The sequence below is a fragment of the Molothrus ater genome, chromosome 1, assembly GCF_012460135.2.
Source record: "Molothrus ater isolate BHLD 08-10-18 breed brown headed cowbird chromosome 1, BPBGC_Mater_1.1, whole genome shotgun sequence".
NCBI lineage: Eukaryota > Metazoa > Chordata > Aves > Passeriformes > Icteridae > Molothrus > Molothrus ater.
The window spans coordinates 6,559,228-6,577,747 of record NC_050478.2 but is presented as its reverse complement, the minus strand read 5'-3'; the positions used below and the strand labels follow the sequence as shown (position 1 = coordinate 6,577,747).

General features: G+C 42.9%; 2 protein-coding genes across 3 annotated transcripts in view; one reads left to right on the top strand and one right to left on the bottom strand.

Annotated features, from left to right (window-relative positions):
* The window catches only part of WDR86 (WD repeat domain 86), a 31,639-nt gene extending 29,377 nt beyond the window's left edge, over positions 1-2,262 (top strand). For both annotated transcript variants that reach the window (XM_036406698.1, XM_036406697.1), the window contains exon 7: positions 1,095-2,262. In XM_036406698.1, the coding sequence (XP_036262591.1) occupies positions 1,095-1,313 (219 nt within the window). In that variant the 3' untranslated portion in view covers positions 1,314-2,262. The remainder of the gene's footprint in view (positions 1-1,094) is intronic.
* A 2,062-nt stretch (positions 2,263-4,324) lies between these two features.
* Positions 4,325-17,972, bottom strand: NUB1 (negative regulator of ubiquitin like proteins 1). Its single transcript, XM_036378814.2, has 15 exons — positions 17,832-17,972; positions 15,558-15,675; positions 15,314-15,475; positions 13,997-14,055; positions 13,390-13,460; positions 12,458-12,640; positions 10,892-10,980; positions 9,794-9,900; positions 8,745-8,931; positions 8,268-8,375; positions 7,966-8,118; positions 6,940-7,086; positions 6,562-6,657; positions 5,623-5,815; positions 4,325-5,000 (listed from the first exon to the last, which is right to left on the bottom strand). The coding sequence occupies exons 2-15, from the start codon at positions 15,672-15,674 to the stop codon at positions 4,837-4,839; spliced, it is 1,836 nt and encodes a 611-aa protein (XP_036234707.1). The 5' UTR covers position 15,675; positions 17,832-17,972; the 3' UTR covers positions 4,325-4,836.
* Positions 17,973-18,520: the final 548 nt, after the last annotated feature.

Genomic DNA, 18,520 nt, shown 5'->3' with positions numbered 1-18,520 from the left:
GTGTGCAGGATGAAGATTTTCATTAACAATGGGAGACATTGTTGGTAATTCTGGCTGGCTGACAGTCCAAAGAAAAAGAGAGGAGATAAAATTCCTTTTGCAGTTGATCCCAAGCACATGAAGTTGTAAATAGTTTTCTCTTGTATATTCTTCTGAATTAGCAAGTGGCTGGATGATCTTAAACTGCAACCTCCTGGTGCTGGGCAGTTTTTGTGCAGCAGGTGAGCATCTGGATGTGTTTGGGGAGTACCTAATAGAACCACCCTGGGCAGCCCCAAGTATTGACAAGACCAAAGCTTGGCTTTGTGTTCTTATTTGTAACTGAATTTCCAACTGTACAGGGGCAAAAAAAAAAAAAATGAGGAGAGGACTGAGAAGTGGCAACCTTAAGATGATCTTAGGTATAATAATGAGGGCTGGATGAGAGGTGTGGTGCTTGTGTGGTGCTGCATGTGAGCCAGGGAGATGCTCACTGTCACAGCACACGCAGGCAACCACAGGGCACCCATGGGGTGGACAGACTGATACAGGAAGATCACCAAGACCGATGTCTGGCTTCCAGGGCAGGACAAGGGCAAATGGAAACATTAGCAATAGCAGCAAATGGTTCATAAGGGAAATGAAACCACAGCAGTGAATCCACGTTAAATTACTGCAGGTTTTGAAGAACAGTGGAGTTTGAAGGAGGAATTGTACCTATAATTTAGTGCAAAGAGAGAGGGAAAGTGAGAAAGAGAGCATTCCTGAACCCCTGCTGCCCACTGATGATGATTTTGGTGTCTCCTTAAGTTCAACATCAAAACCAGCAGTCTGAAAACAGTGCAGAAATGCCCAGCCCCAGCCTGCTCTGACATTGGGTTTAGTTCTCCATTACTTTTCTAGAGGGTCTGGGTTATTAATAACTCTTGCTGTTTATGGCTCTGTGAAGTGGCTGAGAAATGAGTCCTGACTTGGTAATGTCTCATCCCACTTCAGCAGCTTTTGTGATAATTTATACTGGCTCTTGCAAGGAGCTCAGGCCTTAAGTGCTGGGATCAAGCTGTGTTTGCTCTGATTTTTGACAGTTTGATTGTGCTGTGACCCTGTTGTTCCAGATCCACAACGAGCTGCTGTACACAGCTTCCCACGATGGCACTCTGCGGGTCTGGGACATCCGGGGCATATGCAAGAGGAACAAGCGGCGCTTGAAGAAGGACAGGTCTGTGCAGGGCAGGAGCTCCCAGAAGGGGAGTCTGGCTCGTCTCTTCAACAATAAAGTTGGCTGTATGATCCAGCAGGAGAATGGGGCACACGAGGCTGTTGAACTGATGTGACTGTCCAGAGCAGGCTTTATGTCAGTGACCAAAGCTGAACCTTATGTTTTCTGCACCACTGTGTCCATGTAAACCAGAACTTGGAAAGAGATGGGAAGTGGCTTTGCCTGAACCTCTGTGTGAGGAGCCAGGATTCTCTGTGGCTGCCAGATGGACTCAGGTCGGATCCTGTGGCTGTGATGGCTCAGCTGAGCAGCTCTGGGGTGAGCAGTGTGGTTCAGGTGCGGTACCACTGTGTGCGTGCAATTAGGAACTTTCCTTACCACTGCTGGCATCAGTTCCCTGGGCACAGAGGTGTTTCACCTCTGGCTGCCCAGTGTCTAATGAGATGTTTTCCCATTCCTGTTGCCCCATGACCCCTGTCCAGCCCAGTGTGGCAGTGAAAGGTGTCCTGCAGTGAACGGTGGCCTTGAATTCCATCTCCGCAGCTGATCTTTGGCTCAGTTGTTGGCTGACAAGGCCAATGCAGGAGGGTTTAGCTCTGCAACAGAACCTTAAAGCAGACTGGACTTCTCTCTGGGAAGCTGGGAGTAGTAGGACAGAAATTAATTTAATTGGTTTTTTTTTTAACAAAACATAAGCTGCAGAGCAAGCTAAACCTCAGCCCTTTTGTGCCAAGGTCACCTGTTTGCTGACCTTGTGTTGTCTCTCCTCCTCCCAAAGCTGTGTATTGCTAGGTTGCCAGTAGCATTGGATAAGCAGTCAAACTCAAGAGTTTTCCCAGTCTTTTTCCAGGTTCATCCTTCTCTGATAACCACTGAGCCATGAATTAACAAGGGTTCTTATATTTTTCTATTTGCAGATATAACTCTTTGTAGAACCAGTACAAAAATATCTAACCACATGTTTTTATTTTTATGGCTTTATTTATTCTGTACTACAGCAAGATAAAAATGCTGTAATCCTTTTTTTTAGAATGGATTAATAAACATGTGGCATCTGCAGACAACTGACTGTCTAGTTTTTATTTTTGTCTCAGACATGGGGAGGGGTATGGCCTGGCTGCAGAAGCACAGAAGTTAAGAATGGATGGAACAGGGGGAAAAGCCTCCACATACACTTTTGGGAACATTTCTTGCCTTTCCCTCAATGCTGGGGTTGGAGTTGTTTGTGTGTGAAGCTGTCCTGCCTCCCAGCAGACACCAAAGTGCCAAAGCTCAGTTCCCATGTCAGGGGGACCAGACACAAAAGCACAGACTTAAGGGACAGCAGGGATGGCAAAGAGTTACAAGCCCTGACTCAGCACTGCCCTGGTGGCACCAAAACCTCTTGTTCTGACACCTGTGTCAGTGGGTCAGGCCCATCATAGACCCTGCTCTCCTCTCCTGCTAAGCAGCTTTAGTAGTTCTTACCTGGCAAGTTTCCACATCTAGTAGGAAACAGCATTTCAATTTTGTGAAATGCCTACCAAGAGACTAATTTGGGAGGCCACCTGCATTGTGGTGCAGCCTTAATTGCAATGTCAACCTCTCAGGCTGGTCAGTGTGGCTCAGTGGCACATGTCTATGAGCTGCTGCTGGCTTGCCATGCAGCTGACTGTATTTTGCTTCTGAGGATAAGTAGGAGGCCTTTAGGAGCTGGATGGAGTTCCCCAGACCCCCTGGGTTGTATTTTCTGTTTAAAACTTCACACACAGTGCATGAGACACAAGAGCCTATCTGGGCACACAGCAGCTGCACATGCAGTCAGCAGAGAGAGATCTCAAAAAGTGGAATTAATGAGTCATTACCTCTTCTGCCTGTTGCTAAACATATCACAGTGCCTCCAAATGCCTGGTCAAAATTAACATACAGCTTTCAGCCACTGCCTCCTGCTCTGCTGATCACTTACAACTGCTCTGGCAGAGTTACATCATTGATGAATGGCTGCTCTGACAAGCACTGCATGTTATGATGCTAATTTTAAATTCCCCAAGGACAAACCTTCCCTTCTGAAGTTGTCGCTGCCAGTTTGCTGTGCAAGCCACTTCAAAGAGGAGAATTGCTGCATGTGCAGCTCAATGCTGCCTTCAGTGCATGCCCAGGAGCTGGCCAATGCCAGGAGGTTTCAGAAGGGAGGAGCAAATTTGTGTTTCCTCCTCCTTCTTGTTAAAACTACATCCATGACTTGCGTGTTTTCAATTCTAAATTCTTTTCTCTATTCTGTTTTCCCTCTGCATTTTGTCCAGGGGTTCCTCAGTGCTGGCCTGTAAAGAAAACAGGATATAATGGGTGCTGAAGCTCATACTGCTGGCTTTGGAAATCCTTCAGCTTTCAGGGTAGAGATACAAAGCCATTCAATTTTTACAGCACTTGCCTTGATAGAGAAGAAAGAAATACAAATAATTCCTTAACAGTGTCATCACTGCCTGGTTTTTGCTGTGTTTGGCTGAGGGAATCAGTATAAAACCCAAGGCTGTGCTGCAGCCCGTTCATTCCCCGTGCTGGAGCTGAGCAGTCATCGCGCAGGCCACGGCCCTGCTCCCTGCAGCGCACAGCAGTGCACGCCCTCATTTCCCGGCCGGTGAGTGCCGGCTGAGGAGACACTGTCACACAGCAGGGCTGATGTTCTGGCTGGAAGTGGAGAGCGCGGCCGCTTCCCTGCTCCCACCGGCTTCAGACGGGGCCTGGGCTCCCTCTACCGAGAGCGTGGAGCCATGGAAAAGGAATAAACCACGTCCAGGCAGAGGAATGTCTGTTCCCGGAGCAGAGGAGTGCTTACACGGCAGGAAAAGCGATGTTACAAAACCACAGAAACCCCCAAATGCTTCTTCAGAATGCTGGAGCTGGACACAACTACTGAGACAGCGCCTGAAGCAAGCTCTGTTTAACAGCTGATTGCAGAATATCCTGTAATCCCCCAGAAATCCATCAAGCTTAATCCACACACCTGTAGAGGTTAAAGAGAGCTGCCTGGGGAAAGTGGCTATTTAGTTATAAAAGGAAATTGCAGTAGATCACTCCCCCAGTCCCAGGACAGGCACTGCCAGGTAGTTCCCACTTTTTAACAAAGCACAGAGGTCTCTCACCAAAGGCAGAAGCAGCACAGAGTTACCTTTATTGCCTGTGTAACACCTGTAGGAAGGGACAAGCAGAACACGGTAAAAACCCATGCACAACAGATACATTAATGTCTCTTAAAAATCTTTCAGAAGAAAACTTGGAAAGCTGATACACCTCTACAGCCTCATGAGCTAAGGTTTCTCTTTTACAAACTCATGTTTTTCTTTTTAAAGCTGGTGTTTTAAAATGGTATAGAAATGCTTCTTTACTAAGTGAATTAACTTATTTCACAATAAAAATATAGTTTAGTTCTATTAAATTTTCTTCTGAAAATAAATGTTTCTATTTTTCTATGACAATAAATTACAATGTATCACAAATGTAGGCTTTAAGCAGAGTTACAAATAAGCAGGAATTAAGTATTCCAACTATAGTCTGATGGAATTCAAGGCCCTTAGTAAGAGATAAGCTGAAGGTGCATTTATAATCCAAACTCAATTTGACAAGGTAAATACATATAACTGAAGTCGATTTAATGGGATTTAGTGCTGCGGTACTTGTATATAGGATAAGTATTCATGAATTATCTGCTCCTCTTCCTCGAGTGTTAAATCCAGATAATCCTCTTCATGTTCAGGAATATCCTCTAGGATTTCATTGACTGCATCAGTCTCCATGTCTTCATCTGTTGGTGAACTAGAGGAACCTTCCAATAAAAAGCAGCAGTAGTGAATTCACAAGGAAAGAAGCTGATGCTCTCCCTGTTTCACCAGCGTGGCTGTTCTGCTAGCCCCTTCCTGCACAACCACCTCTTACATTACTCTGCAAAGGACAGGGCAGGAAGGCCATTTTTCATTATTATTTAAATGTGGTGTAGGAAAGCCTTTCATTATACAGCAAGGATCACTACAGCTCTGACAAACAACGAGAAAAAAAAATATATGCAAGGTTCTTCTTTTAAAGTGGAAAGCTATCAATTATGGTTCTGTCCTGTAAGGGACATGATGAAGGACTATGGAGGCAGGCCAGCCACCTGCAGAGCACAGGTCTGGAATAAACTCCTTAGCCCTGCCCAGGACATCCTGAGTGTCACCTTTTTTCCTGGGCTGCACCTGCCTGCAGCTGGTACCTCTCTCCTCTGATCCTTTTGTGGCTGCCACTGCAGGGAACAACAGCTGCCTTCCTGTAACTGTGCTCCCAATAAAAACAGCCTGAGGCATTACTGCAGCCCTGTGCCATGATTTCAGCAGAAATTGCTTAACTATTTCCTACAAAAGCCAGAACAGCCTTGCCTTCCCTTCCCACCCTGCTGGATGCAACACTCTCACCTGCAGACTCTGTGAGCAGGTCCTTGGAAGAAGTGGATTCCTCGGATGGACTGGACCCTTCTGAGGACAGCAGCAGTGAAGGGGGAAGAACTCCCCCATAATGAGCAAGGGTTTGGGAAGCCACGTGGATGTTCCCTTTAAAGACCTTTAAAGCTTGCTCTGCCGACTCACGGCTGAAACCCATGTACGTCAGCTGTAGGGGGGAAAAAGGAATAATACAGAAAATCTGGGAAATCTAAGCTCATCTGAAACCAGGGTATGACAGGAATCTGACTCTGCAGCTGACAGTCATCCTCTCACACAGAGAAAAGCACTGCATGCCAGGAATTCCAGGACACTGACTCTGGTTTACTGGAACAGTTAACAACAGGGCAGTGACCTATTAAAGGCATGAGGATGTTGAGCAGGATCAAGAGGCTCTTGTCTAGTACCAGACCAATTCTTTTTCTGTTTTCAAAAGGAAACTTCAAAGCACTCCAGTGCATCGGGGGGTGCATGTGTTTTTCCTAGGCAATAAGAGTTTTCTTGCCTGGCATCAATAACACAGCCACTCTAACTACAGACAAGCTTGTCAGACAGCCTGTCACGAGAAATACACATTTCAACTCTTTCCCTTGTGCACTGCAGAGTTTAGAGACTTGAATAAATTTCTCACTTGCTGTCTTTTTTGGGATAGAGCATTACAGTGCACACACTTTCCCTCCACACCCACACAGGGCAGGTTGGTGCAATGGGCAGGAAATACACACAAATTACACGTTAGCCCCAGTGACTTCAGCATGAAGAGTGAGTGGATGCCAGACCCTGGAGTGTGACAGCCTGAGTGACATGGGCCCAAGAATACTTGTACAGCTTTACTTCAGGAAAATCTGCAGTCTCTGCAAGCACAACTCGGAAACAAGACAACCAACTCACAAGAAAGCAAGTGGTCTAACTTACTTGCTCAATACTTTCTTGGGAAACCTGAAACTGGTCCATGGCCACAGAATCATCATCATCATCTTCCAAGAGTAACTCAGGATTGTCAAGAATAAACTGCAAGAAAACAGAGAGAGATCAGAATAGAGTGACAGAGCTACAACAGTCCTCAACACAGTTGTGTATGCAGCCCAATGGTTGATATAAGCAAACCTCAGCAAACTTAAGTGACATCTGACTTACTGGGTCAGGAAGTGCAAGTTCAATCATTACAGTTCAGAAAAGGGAGCTATGAACTAAAAAATGTAGACTACAGAAAATAAGAATCTGCTAAACAATAAAAAAAAAACCAACCAAATTTATTTTGTACAACACTACTTCTACTGAAAAATCACTTACCTTAAAGGCTTGGTCCAGGTTTCCTCGTGTCTTTTGAAGAGCTATCTGAGCAGCTCTCTCTGAGTAGCCCATACTTTTCAGGGTATTGATGTCCTCCAGTCGCCGCCGCCTTTTAGCTCTCTCCTCCCTCCTGATCTGTGCCTTTTCCTGCAAGAGCACAGACACTGCAAGCTCACTGTGCATGGGAATGCTTTAACACATAGCCTGTGCATGAAGGGCTTCTTGGATTTTTTTGCTGCAAGTTTGAATCTCTTGAGGAAAAGGCTTTTTTTTTTTTTTTTTTTGTAAATACAGACTGTGCTGCCAGACACACAGTTCCTAAATAAAGCTGCATTTCCATGAGCCAGCCCTGTCACCACACTTCCGCTCCGCAGATCAGATCTAGTGCCATCACAGCTATTCCAGGCCCTGTGTGGTAAGTGACAAACCCATTTGGCAGATGGGCCCACAGACAAGACTTGCCAAGGACAGACAGTCAGAACCAGGCAGGGAGCCAGGGAGTTCTGTTCAGTCTTGCCTCAGCCAGTTGGCTTTTCTGTCCACACTTCACTGTCTGAAGTCTAGAAGTGCCTCCTCAGCTTACCAAACATCATTTCAGATCTGGACAGCACTATCTTCACTCACTCTAGCACAAAAAAGTCTTTTCCCTCCTGGATCTTCCAAGTACAAACCCACAATAGGGGACAGCCAAGACTGGGAGTATCAGTTTGGTCCTGGTGATTTATTCCCATATCACTGCTGAGTAGCAAACACTGGTGCAAAGCCTTCCCATGTGCCTCTGTAGCATAACCACAGGTCTTTGGCACTCTTGTCCCATCTGTTTTGAGACAGAGCTTCCCCTGTTAGTGCATTAAGTTTTGGTTTCAAACTTGTGCCAACACGTCCAACTGTCAGCTACACCAACAGTGCCAGAGCAGGATAATCCAAGCCCTTAACTCAGCACCACACTGCCCTGGCCACACAACACACATCTCATGGACAGCCCAACTCAGGTGATCCATGGTTTAATGCTTTCACTGCCCTTACCTCTCTCCTGTTGGTGATCAGATTGGCAGCATGCTCCACATTCCCGTGGCATGCTCGCAGGGCAAGGCGAGCTTCCTGCTCCGAGAAGCCCAGGAGTGACAGGCGATCCACTTTATCAGGATCTATGGACAGCTCTCCGTACAAAGAGGATGCCTGGATATGGGAAGGACAAAATGACACCACTCACACTGTTAAAATACAAAAAAAGAAATGCCTCCCCATTTCAAGAACAAGTTCCAGATGGAACCCTAACTAAGGGGCTGCAGTGAAGGGCTCCAGAGTTTTACCTAAAGATGTCTTACCTTCTGAATGTACTCCGCAGCCTCCTTTTCTCTGCCACTGTGGTAGTGCCCAATTCCTTGAAGGAGGTAAAGCCGTAGAAACAAAACCTTCTCCCGACCATAGCTTCCCTAAGGAATTGTTTAAAGAAGGAGAGGGGACCATGTAAATAGAAGCATGTGGTAGAACACCAGTTCATTATCAACAGAACACTCTACACATTTAGAGAAGACACAGTCTGAGTTTTGTGACACTCAGTGTGCAGATAAAGCACCACACCTAAACCCCTGCTGATGTCTGTGCATATAAACAGAGATTTGCCATGACCTTTTTGCCAGGCCCAGTGTTTTCCCTGTGCTGACAATTACAGAACCAGGAAACAGGCTGATGATACACAGGAAAACTTTAAGCTTCTAAAAGCCAGTCTTGCAATACTTGAACAGTAACTGAATACATGTAGAAAAAAAATTCCCACCCTAATTAAGTCAAACCCAGCATACTTTGATGTCAATAAGCCTCTCATGGTTCTCTCCATAGCACCTCTGGAAGCATCTCTGTGCTGTGGACAGCTTTTTCTCTGCATCATCCAGGCAGTCCAGCTGCTCCAGACGGAAGTAGCACCACACTATATCCAGCTGCAGCACTGCGTAATTATCAACCGTGTTCAGCAGCTCTGTGCTACACTCACTGGAAAATAAAACAGTGAGGTTTTTTTTTTTTTCTGGGAGAGCATTGTTTATTTCCCCTCTCCTCCACCACTTTTTAACATTCATAAAACAACATTAGAAATGTGCACACTCATGTTGGAGAAAGCACACGCTTTGTAGCTGAGGCAGCAAACTGATGCTAGGGGAACTGGAATCAAATGCTGATCCCCCATTCCATTCACTGACACACAGGACTGCTGCCAAGGTTACATCTTAAAGCATTACAGTAACAAAATGAGCTGAGGCTACTGTTTAATATGGCATCTCTAAAAGCATAATGGAATTAAATGGAGTAATCTTTGGGAGGACTGAGAAACTGCCTCAGTGCACATGAACATGCTGAGAACTGTGCCAGTCTCCTTGCACAGATGAGAAACAGACAGGGACAGTATTACTTTTGGGATCTCAAAAGAGCAATTTAGGACTCTGACAGCTGATAGGAAATGAATTTACTTGCAGAAGCCCTGGTATGGTTACTTATCTCAGCTATCTGCTCCACCTTTTACAAGAAATTATTACTTCACAAGAGCAACTGCAAATGAATATCCGTAACTGTCTCTCAAGCTAATGCAATTTATAACCTGGTACAAGAATATTGACAGTTTCTGTTTATGCTGTTATGAAAGATTAACTTGCCCAGTGGCAGTATCTGTTTCAGCTGTTCTACATGAAGCCACCTGTCACTGCAAGTCAGAGCTTTATCTGCTGCTTCCCATCTGCAAGAGGGGGTGTGGAGCAACCCCAGGCAAAACTGGCCCTGATTTATATGCACAGGTAGAGGCTGTGCTGTTCCTTTATGGGCTGACAGTAAAGACAGACACAAGGACTCAAAATGTTCTTACCAGAAGTGTTTATCAGCATCCAACAAATATGGCAGTGCTATTTCATATTCTTTCTTCTTCATTAATGCTCTGCCCTTCTCATGGTAACCCATAGCCAGCACAAGTGCCTAGAAAAACAGATTGAGACTTCTGACTGCACCTCTCCAAATCAAAGAGTTCAAAGGAAATATCCAAGTAATCCATCAGAGTCCTTGTTCTTCCTAGGAAAACACCACTGTATCAGTGCTTCAAGACCAGTGCTACCTCACACTGCTTCACACTTTTCTCCCATCTGATAATGTCAGATATTGTCTAGTTAAAAGCAATAGATGATACTGGCACAGGAAGTGCTGCACCAAGCTCACTTTAAGTATGCAACCCCAGAGAGATTTTCAATGGTGAGTGATACAAAGCTCAGCATTTTTCTGGGTGCTGCACTTTCTCACAGCACCAAACTTGTTTTGCTTTGCTATCACAATTATCTTGCAAAACTTAAGAATTCACCTTCTGAAAAGCCTCAGAACTGAAAACTAAATTTTGAGTGTGTCAGTAAAACACTCCTGCAGCATAACAAATGAAAATGTAACAATAATTCTGGATAGAAACAACCTGCAATATTTCCTCTGGTCCTTGATCAATACTGATGAAATCTCATTCACTTAAAGCATCACTGGATGCTTTAAGTCTTCAGGTGAATTATTACATTCAGTACTTCATCAGAACAGCATGCAGACTCATCAAGTTTACAAACAGAAATAAGGCCTAAGAAACAAATTACTTTCATGCCTTTCTAGGACACCCAAAATTTATAACAGCACAATGATCAACAAAATAAAGCTTGTCTTAAACCCCAAAGTAAGATATGGACCACACAGGGGTCAGTGCCAGATTAGACCTACAATGAGATCAGGAATCAGAGCTTGTCTCCAGATAACTGAAATATTCCCACCTATAGAGCTCTACTTCAATTGTATTTCAAAATTATCTGTATTAAACAAACATCTAGAGGGCCCTGGGTTATATCCCCAGAAAGTCTGGCTGTATTTCAATCCCATATTTTAAATGTTTCACAGGTTGAAGGAGCCATCTTAGTGGCATTGTAAGATGCTTTTCACCTACTTTTTTAGCTTGAGGAGGAATCTGAATTGACCTTCCAGTTTGATTAGCTATATCTAGGTATGGAACAGAGTCTGGATCCAAGTACTCCTCTGAAAGATATAAAAAAGTTTAAAATTTAAACAGCACCTTCAACAGAGCAACTCTGCTGCCATAAGTATATTTTAGTAATGTTGTTAAACAAAACAGCAAACAACACAAAACCCCAGAATTACATATAAAGGCTGCATGTCTGTTTTTCTGGACATACCAACAGTGGCTCTGGCCAGGTAAACGTGAGGAACTTCTAGAAAGGTCACTGTGGAAAAGGCCTTGTGCATGCAGAAATTTAGATACACTATCAAAAGTTCCATGAATTATAAAGAAGTATTTTTTTGCAGAAGACAAAACACCTACACAGTATTCAAAATGATTTATCAACTAAAGCTAGAATATTTAAAAAGTACAACTGAGCACAGTTGATAAAGCTGGAAAAAAAATACAGCTCAGTATTTTCCTTCCCCACATCTTTCATGCTTGTTATCAAACTACCAATTTTGTTTTCACTTCCATTTGATTTACAATGAAAAGATGATTTTCTTGTAGACAAAAGACAGTTAAGGAAGAGTTTGTTGAGATTAAAAGCTTCTGCCCTGTGGTTTCTCTCACATCAAACAAAAGGATTGTTAAACTCTCACTGCACTTCTCACAGACCCTTCAGCCTGGGAGCCCATTATAGATTCTGCTCTTTACTCTGGCATTGGCAAAAAAATATAAAGAGACCCAACTCAGGATTCAAAATTTGGGGTCTAAACCACCCCTTAAGTCCAAAAAAGGCAAACACTTCTGTCATGTGTTCAAAATCTGATATTGTGGTAAGAAACCAGAAGTCACCAGCTTTGATGCTTCATTCGGGTGTTTCTGCATTTGGCAAGAATTTGTGACCTGCTCAGCTTCACAGCTCCTTGCTTGTGGATTTGTGAAACAATGGAATAGAGAAGTGATTTAAACTCACCACCAAGCACTGCAGCTCACAAACACAACCTCATTTTGAAGAATTATTACTGTTAAATTAACTAGATCCCTTTAGCTTAATCCACAGTTGCCAGGAATCAACATCCCAAGGGAATGAGAACACCACAGCCGTGTGGCAGATGACAGTGACAAATGAGCTGCTCTGCACAATGAAACCATGGTTACACACAGCCATAGCTAAAGTACAAAAAAAAAAGTGTTTAATGACTTAGAACACATTATGCACTGTGCTTTTGTCTACAATAAATCTAAAGCTTCTCACAAGTCATCAGTCCCTTGGCTGCCAAGTGCTAATTAAACAATTGATTCATATGATATCCTTCTCTAAGTGCTAAAGTTTTTTGTACGTTCTAGTTGCATAAAAATGGTGGGAAAAAAAGTTTTAGCCAACTTAAAGCCCAGTTTTCAAGTAGATAGAAACCTAGAAAAGTGTGAACTGAAATTCAGCCATGGTATAGGCACTCTTCCATGTTGAAAGGCTTGTGAGAATGTAATTTTGGATGCACAAAAATTAATGAACACCCACCTCCCCCCCAGTCCAAAAAGCCCACTTACCTCTCTCTGCTAGAATTTCCAAACCCTTCTTAGTTCTCTGCATCTTGTCATTTATTTCTTTTTCTTTCTTACACTGAAGCTCTTCCTCCTGAACTTTCCTTTTGGTTTCCTCATCACTCTGTTCCAGTTGAAGCACCATCACTTTGGCATTGTGTGTGACACCTTGATCTTCAAGGGTTTTACCTTCAAAATAGAGTGTGATTAATACAATTCAACCACTGAACTATTAAAATTGCAAGACTTGAGAACTCAGTCAAAGCCCCTAAAAATTACTGACACAGTCAGCAAAATTTAGAATCAGTCTTGAATCTTAAAAGTGCTTTTGAAGTGACTGGTATGTTTCTTTCCTTGTTTTTTTTCAAAACAAACCCTAACCCAAAAATACCATTATTTCTATTTCAGTTTATTGATCTTCAGGCAAAAACTGCAATAAGAACATGTCCAGGATCATACACCACAAGAGAACAGGACAGAAAAACTGGGAACTGAGTCCAAGTTCCTTCTGTCAGTTCTGTGGTTCTAATTCTGATATATTCCAGGGCCATCAGCAAAGAAAAAGCTCTATCATCACTTCCCACATGTCTGACAGGTTGAGCATGGGCAAAGCATTACAAAAAGTCTTTGAAAATGCTCTTATACAATAAGGTTTTTTGAAGAAATTTAGAGTTTCTCTTAAGTGTGCATTTTTAGTGTTTCAACACTAGAAAAGGGGATTTTCTATATTCATTATAGTATTCCTTTAATTGATCTAATTCTATTTAAGAATTTGGATTATTATAATTTAATACATTTCCTGTAAAGCAAAAACTGACAAATGTAACAACTGTTTTTTGGAAATTTCTGAAATTAAGAGAGTTGCAAGGCAAATTTTCTTCTGAGAAGCAGAAAATGAGAAAATTATCATAAAAGTATCTTTAACTAGAGATACATACCCAGATCAAGCTGCTTCTTATTTATGATTATTTTGACAGCATTTTCTTGTAATGCATATTCCTGTGCTATCCTGTGAAATGAATAATTTCATACATGAACATTAATTTTTAAGGTTATACAATATTATTGTTTCAATAGCAATAAAACCTAAAAATAAGTGCTTATAAATGGCTTAAAATTTTTGCTACAAAAGGCTGCTAGAAGTAAAACAAAAACATCAGAGAGCTTTATGTACTACATAGAGGAAACCTGGGATACAAAAAGGGAAAAAACAAAGCAGAAAAGAATCTGATTCTTTTAGGCTTAAAACACAAAAGAAAGAGAAAGTCATGTTCACTGTTCAGAGGATCTGCCTGGTTACAGACTTGGAACACTGGTACTTGCTGGGGATTTACACACAACTATCTTCTTCCTGTTTTCCATCTGTTAAACCACAGCTGTTCCCATGAAGAACTGCCCTACAGGGACACTGGACATCCTGTTCAGAGAATAGATGCTAAGAAAAAGCTTAAATCAAACAAAAAGTGGGTTTGTTTGCATTTTTTCAAAATGCTCTGTGACAGGGTGGTGTCTCATGAGAGGAGCACAAAGGGTGATTGCACTTACTGGGATCTGAGCTCTTTGCCTGTGATGAACAGACTGGTCTCCAGTGGGATTTTCCTGCTCTGTAGTAATTGTATTGGGTGGGGAAAAGAAAGAGGAAAGGAAAAGCATGATACCAATATACTCTGGACATTTTCTTAATTAACTGTTCTACAATAACATTTCTATTCCAAATGACAATTGTATTTAGAAGATTATGGCTGGACATACATAGTAATAATTTCCAGTTCTGTACTTGCTATAATGCTAAAAATAAGCATTATAACAGCAGGATATTCAGAATTAAATAAATCTAAATTCAGAGCCAAACAATTTAAATTAATTTAATTATGCACCTCCAATCTTAACTGTGCTTTGCAATTATGCCACTCACCTGTGACTGGCTAAGTTATGATTAATTCCTATTAGTGTCTCTGGTCCCAGATTAGATAAACTGAAATTTTAAATGAATTCATTCCCCTCTTTGCCCAGCAGCATTATAAAGTAGAATTATGAAACTATTTGGTTGTTTTAACTGCATGGCAATCACTTAAAACTCTCTACCCTTTAGCCCAGGTAATTATTTTTCACTACAGGAGTATTTTATGCATGAAAATAGGAGTTGAAACCTGACTCTAAAAGGGCAAAACTTAATTCAGTTCTCTGTTGGGGAAGATTTTAGGAGCCTGCTCAAGAAGGTTGAGCTTGGAATGGGCTGCCCAGGGAGGTGGTGGAGTCTCCATCCCTGGAAGTGCTTAAGAAACTTCTGGAAGAAGCACTGAGTGCCATGGTTCAGCTGACAAGGTGGTGGTTGGTAGAGATTGGACTCAATGATCTTGGAGATCTTTTCCAACCTAATGAATCTGTGACTCTGTAATTCTATGAATCCATGAAGGGAACAGGTGAGTGCCATCACAACAGAAAATCCTGCTCCTCATTTCCAAGTTCAAGTGACATCAATATGCTGAATCAACTTCAGGTATTCTACAGCTGAAAAAATACATCTGTTCTTTATTGCTAATACAAGCAGTTACATCAGAAGGAATCAAACTGAAATAGACACTTAAATCTAATTTGCTTTTCTTAATTGAAAGATTATTTGCCATTAAATCCTAAAGGGAAAAATTACTCATCTCCTCAATATTATATTCCTTTGCCATGATATCCCCATATACCTGGGAAACTAAAATATGCAATTTCCCTCTCCCCTTTTTTTCTATACCTGACACAGATCACTCATATGAAACACCTGAAAAAGTTGTAGTGAAAAAACCTCAAAGTAAACCTACTCAAACCTCAAAGTAAAGCAATTTATGCAGACTTTTCTGCAGTGTTACTCACTTTTCTACGAGGCAGGTAGATATCAAGTCTTGCAATCCCAGTCACTTTAAAATTCTCATTTCCTGTCCCACGCTCAATTGCTTTACACCGGATTTCTTCCAGCATATTCTCTGTATCATTCTTATTGATATTCAGCTTGGATGAATATTTTTCTACAAGCTCCTGAAAAAATGACAAGAAAAACTGGGAAAATGCACCAGCAGTATGACATGGAAGATTACATCAACTCAGAGAAAATATTTACCTTCATCTCTTCACCAGCTTCCTTTTTTTCATTTGTATATGGTGGTTTCCATAGCTGAATTTTGTCCTCTCTTAAGCAGCTTGTCAGTTTTGCTATCAAATACTTCTTTTGTGCCATTCTTTTAAAATAAAAGTACAGTTGGAAGGGAAAAGAGAGAAAAATGAACAATCCTTTAATACAGCTTTCTGTAGTAAGATATTCTGCTTTTCAAGAAGTCTAAGTGACATTCTGGAATTCTGCAATAAATGATGAGTATTAAATACACTCCATGCATTTTGGTGGGGAGGGGAAACTGAGGCCAAACTATGAGAAAAAATAATTGAAAAGAGGGTGAAATTTGGATTGGAGTAGGGATAACTTACAAGGGCCCTGCCATTTCAAGACAAATTAAACCTCTTCCTATCCCTCATGTGAACTGGGATTGCATCAAAATACATAAAATTTGACAATTCAGTTCTTCTGCCCTGCTCTGGATCCACCAATTCTGATTCAGCTCAGACAAAGCAGGAAACTCTGAGTTAATCAGCATGACCCTGGGAAAAAACCAAACATCCCAAAAAGCAGGGAAGGCACACAGAGGGCAAGGAAAGCTGGGTGCAGAGATTGCAACAGGAAAAAAAACAAACTCCAGGTGCATGATAAAGCATGGGAGAGTTGTGGCTCTTGGATACTGGGAATCATATGGAAAATGATTAAATTAAATTAGACAGAAAAGCATTTAAAATGTTGGCATACATGCACTAAGATGGCCATGAAATTCAATTAATCAGTTTCACTTTTCTTTCAGAGTGGTTCCCATCTTTCATTCTTGTTTATTGGCACATAGATCTCAGTAGAAAAGGAAAGAGTTCCCCCAGTTTCAAAAATGACTCCTGGCTCAGAAAAACACTATTTGAGAGGGGAAAAAAAGTAGGCAAATATTCAATTTGTGTAAGTTTACCTGTCAGCCTTACGTCGAGCCCAGTTTTACTGAGCTACAAAGAATTCCCTGCAAGCTGCACTGACAAAAGTTTCCCCTAAACAGGAGTCAGAGGGAGGAACTGGGCAAGTGGATGGTTTAACAACCCTTCCAGCTGGATTGCTGTAATTTGCACAGTGTCTGTCAAAACCAGCAGAGACAAACACACACTCTTTTTCCTGCTGGGATGCCTCTGCTATTATTTGAGAGCCAAGGCAAACAATGGCATTTACAAAGCTAAAAGTGACAAAACCATTCAATTTTCAGAACATTGCACTGTAGCTATTAATGCAGCTTTCCCCCTTTCCCAAAACACACACCAGGGAATTCTCATTAACAGCCTGTAATCATCACTTTCCCACTTTTAAGTTATGCTGAAGACCCATTTTATAGCCACAATTCTGCTTAACATTTGCAAAAAAAGTTACTCGTGGTTTTGGGCCACCTAGATAAAATTTAAAATTGCAATCTACGCTTAAGACTAAGAATTGTAAATACAGATGACATTTATAAACTGGTCATTCATCTGTTTATCAATACTGTAGCTTGGTAAGTTTGTGATTTCTAAATAATCTATCAAAACAGAAAACACCACAGCAGTCTCCAATTAAACTCATTCCTACTAACACTCTATTTTAAAAATAAAACTTTTGCTTTCACAAAAACGAAACCTATGATTTTATATGTTACGTTTCTAACACTTATAATAAATTCCATCACACTACCAGTAAATTGCATTAGAATCCACAGCAAAAACATTTGTGACTTACTCTTCCATCAACCATGAAACGCCACAAGAGCTCCTGAGGCAATTTCACTTTCGGTATGAGTTTAAAGGGACTTTCTCAAAACTCACTGGAGTAAACAACGGGGGTATTTCCCCAGAAACGCTCTTAATGCAAGACTCAGCTTTTGTAAATAAAATGTCACCCTCTTAGGCCAGTTTTACGTGAAATAAAACAAGTGGAGAAGCAAGACGCGCGACCTAAGATGCAGCAAACAGCTTCAAAAGGCAAATTGTTGACGGAAGGAACAGGGGGTTGTCAGAATGGGTGGATAATAAAGCAGGACACATCAATTTTCCCTAAAAAGAAGGCAAGCACAGCTCTGACACACTTCACCGCGGCAGACCAAGGGGAAGCACAGAAACAGCCTCACGAGCGAACCCTCAGGGACGGCAGCCCCATCCCTGCGGGCCCGGGCATCCTCATCCCTCCCCAGGAGCGCTTCCAGCGCCTCCCGTGCCGGGGCTACCGCCAGTGCCCCGCTGGCACCGGGCTGCCAGCACGGCCCCGGCCCCGGCCCCGGGCACCCACCTGCGCCCCGCGGGCTCGGCACAGCCGCCGCCGCCGGGGGAAGCTCGGGGCCGACGCAGCTGCTCCCTGAGCTGCTTCCCGGCAGGGAGGGAGGCGAGGGCCGCGGTCCCTGAGGGAGAGGATGGGCAGCGGCTCCTACGGCAGCCCGGAAGGCCCAGGGAGACGGGCGTGACGTGGGTGAAGCCGCGCCCCGCCCGCCATGTCCGCCCTGCCCTCACTTGGAGGCGCCGGGGCGTGCCCGCTGCTGCCGGGCGCGCAGTGTGGCAGAATTGCCTTGGGTCGGGTGTGCTGTGCTGGTTGATGTGGGCGTGCTTCCCAGCCTAGCGAAAAAGAAAGGAATCACGGAATCACAGCGTCAGTTAGGCTGGGAAAGAGCTCTGAGGTCATCGAGTCTGACATATGGCGGAACGCCACCAGTCAGGCAGACCATGGCGCTGAGTGCCATGTCCCGTCTTTCCTTAAAATCTCCAGGGACTGGGACTCCACCGCCTCCCTGGGCTGCCATTCTAATGTCTAATCTTCCTCTCCATAAGGAAATTCCTCCAAATATCCAACCAAAGCTCCCTGGCACAGCTTAAGGCCCTATCCTGTCATCCTGTCCCTAAGGGGATACCCCATCCATGTGTAAGAGAGGTGCCAAGAGCATGACCTTGTCCTGTTCTCCTGTCCCTGAGGAGATTTACCCCATC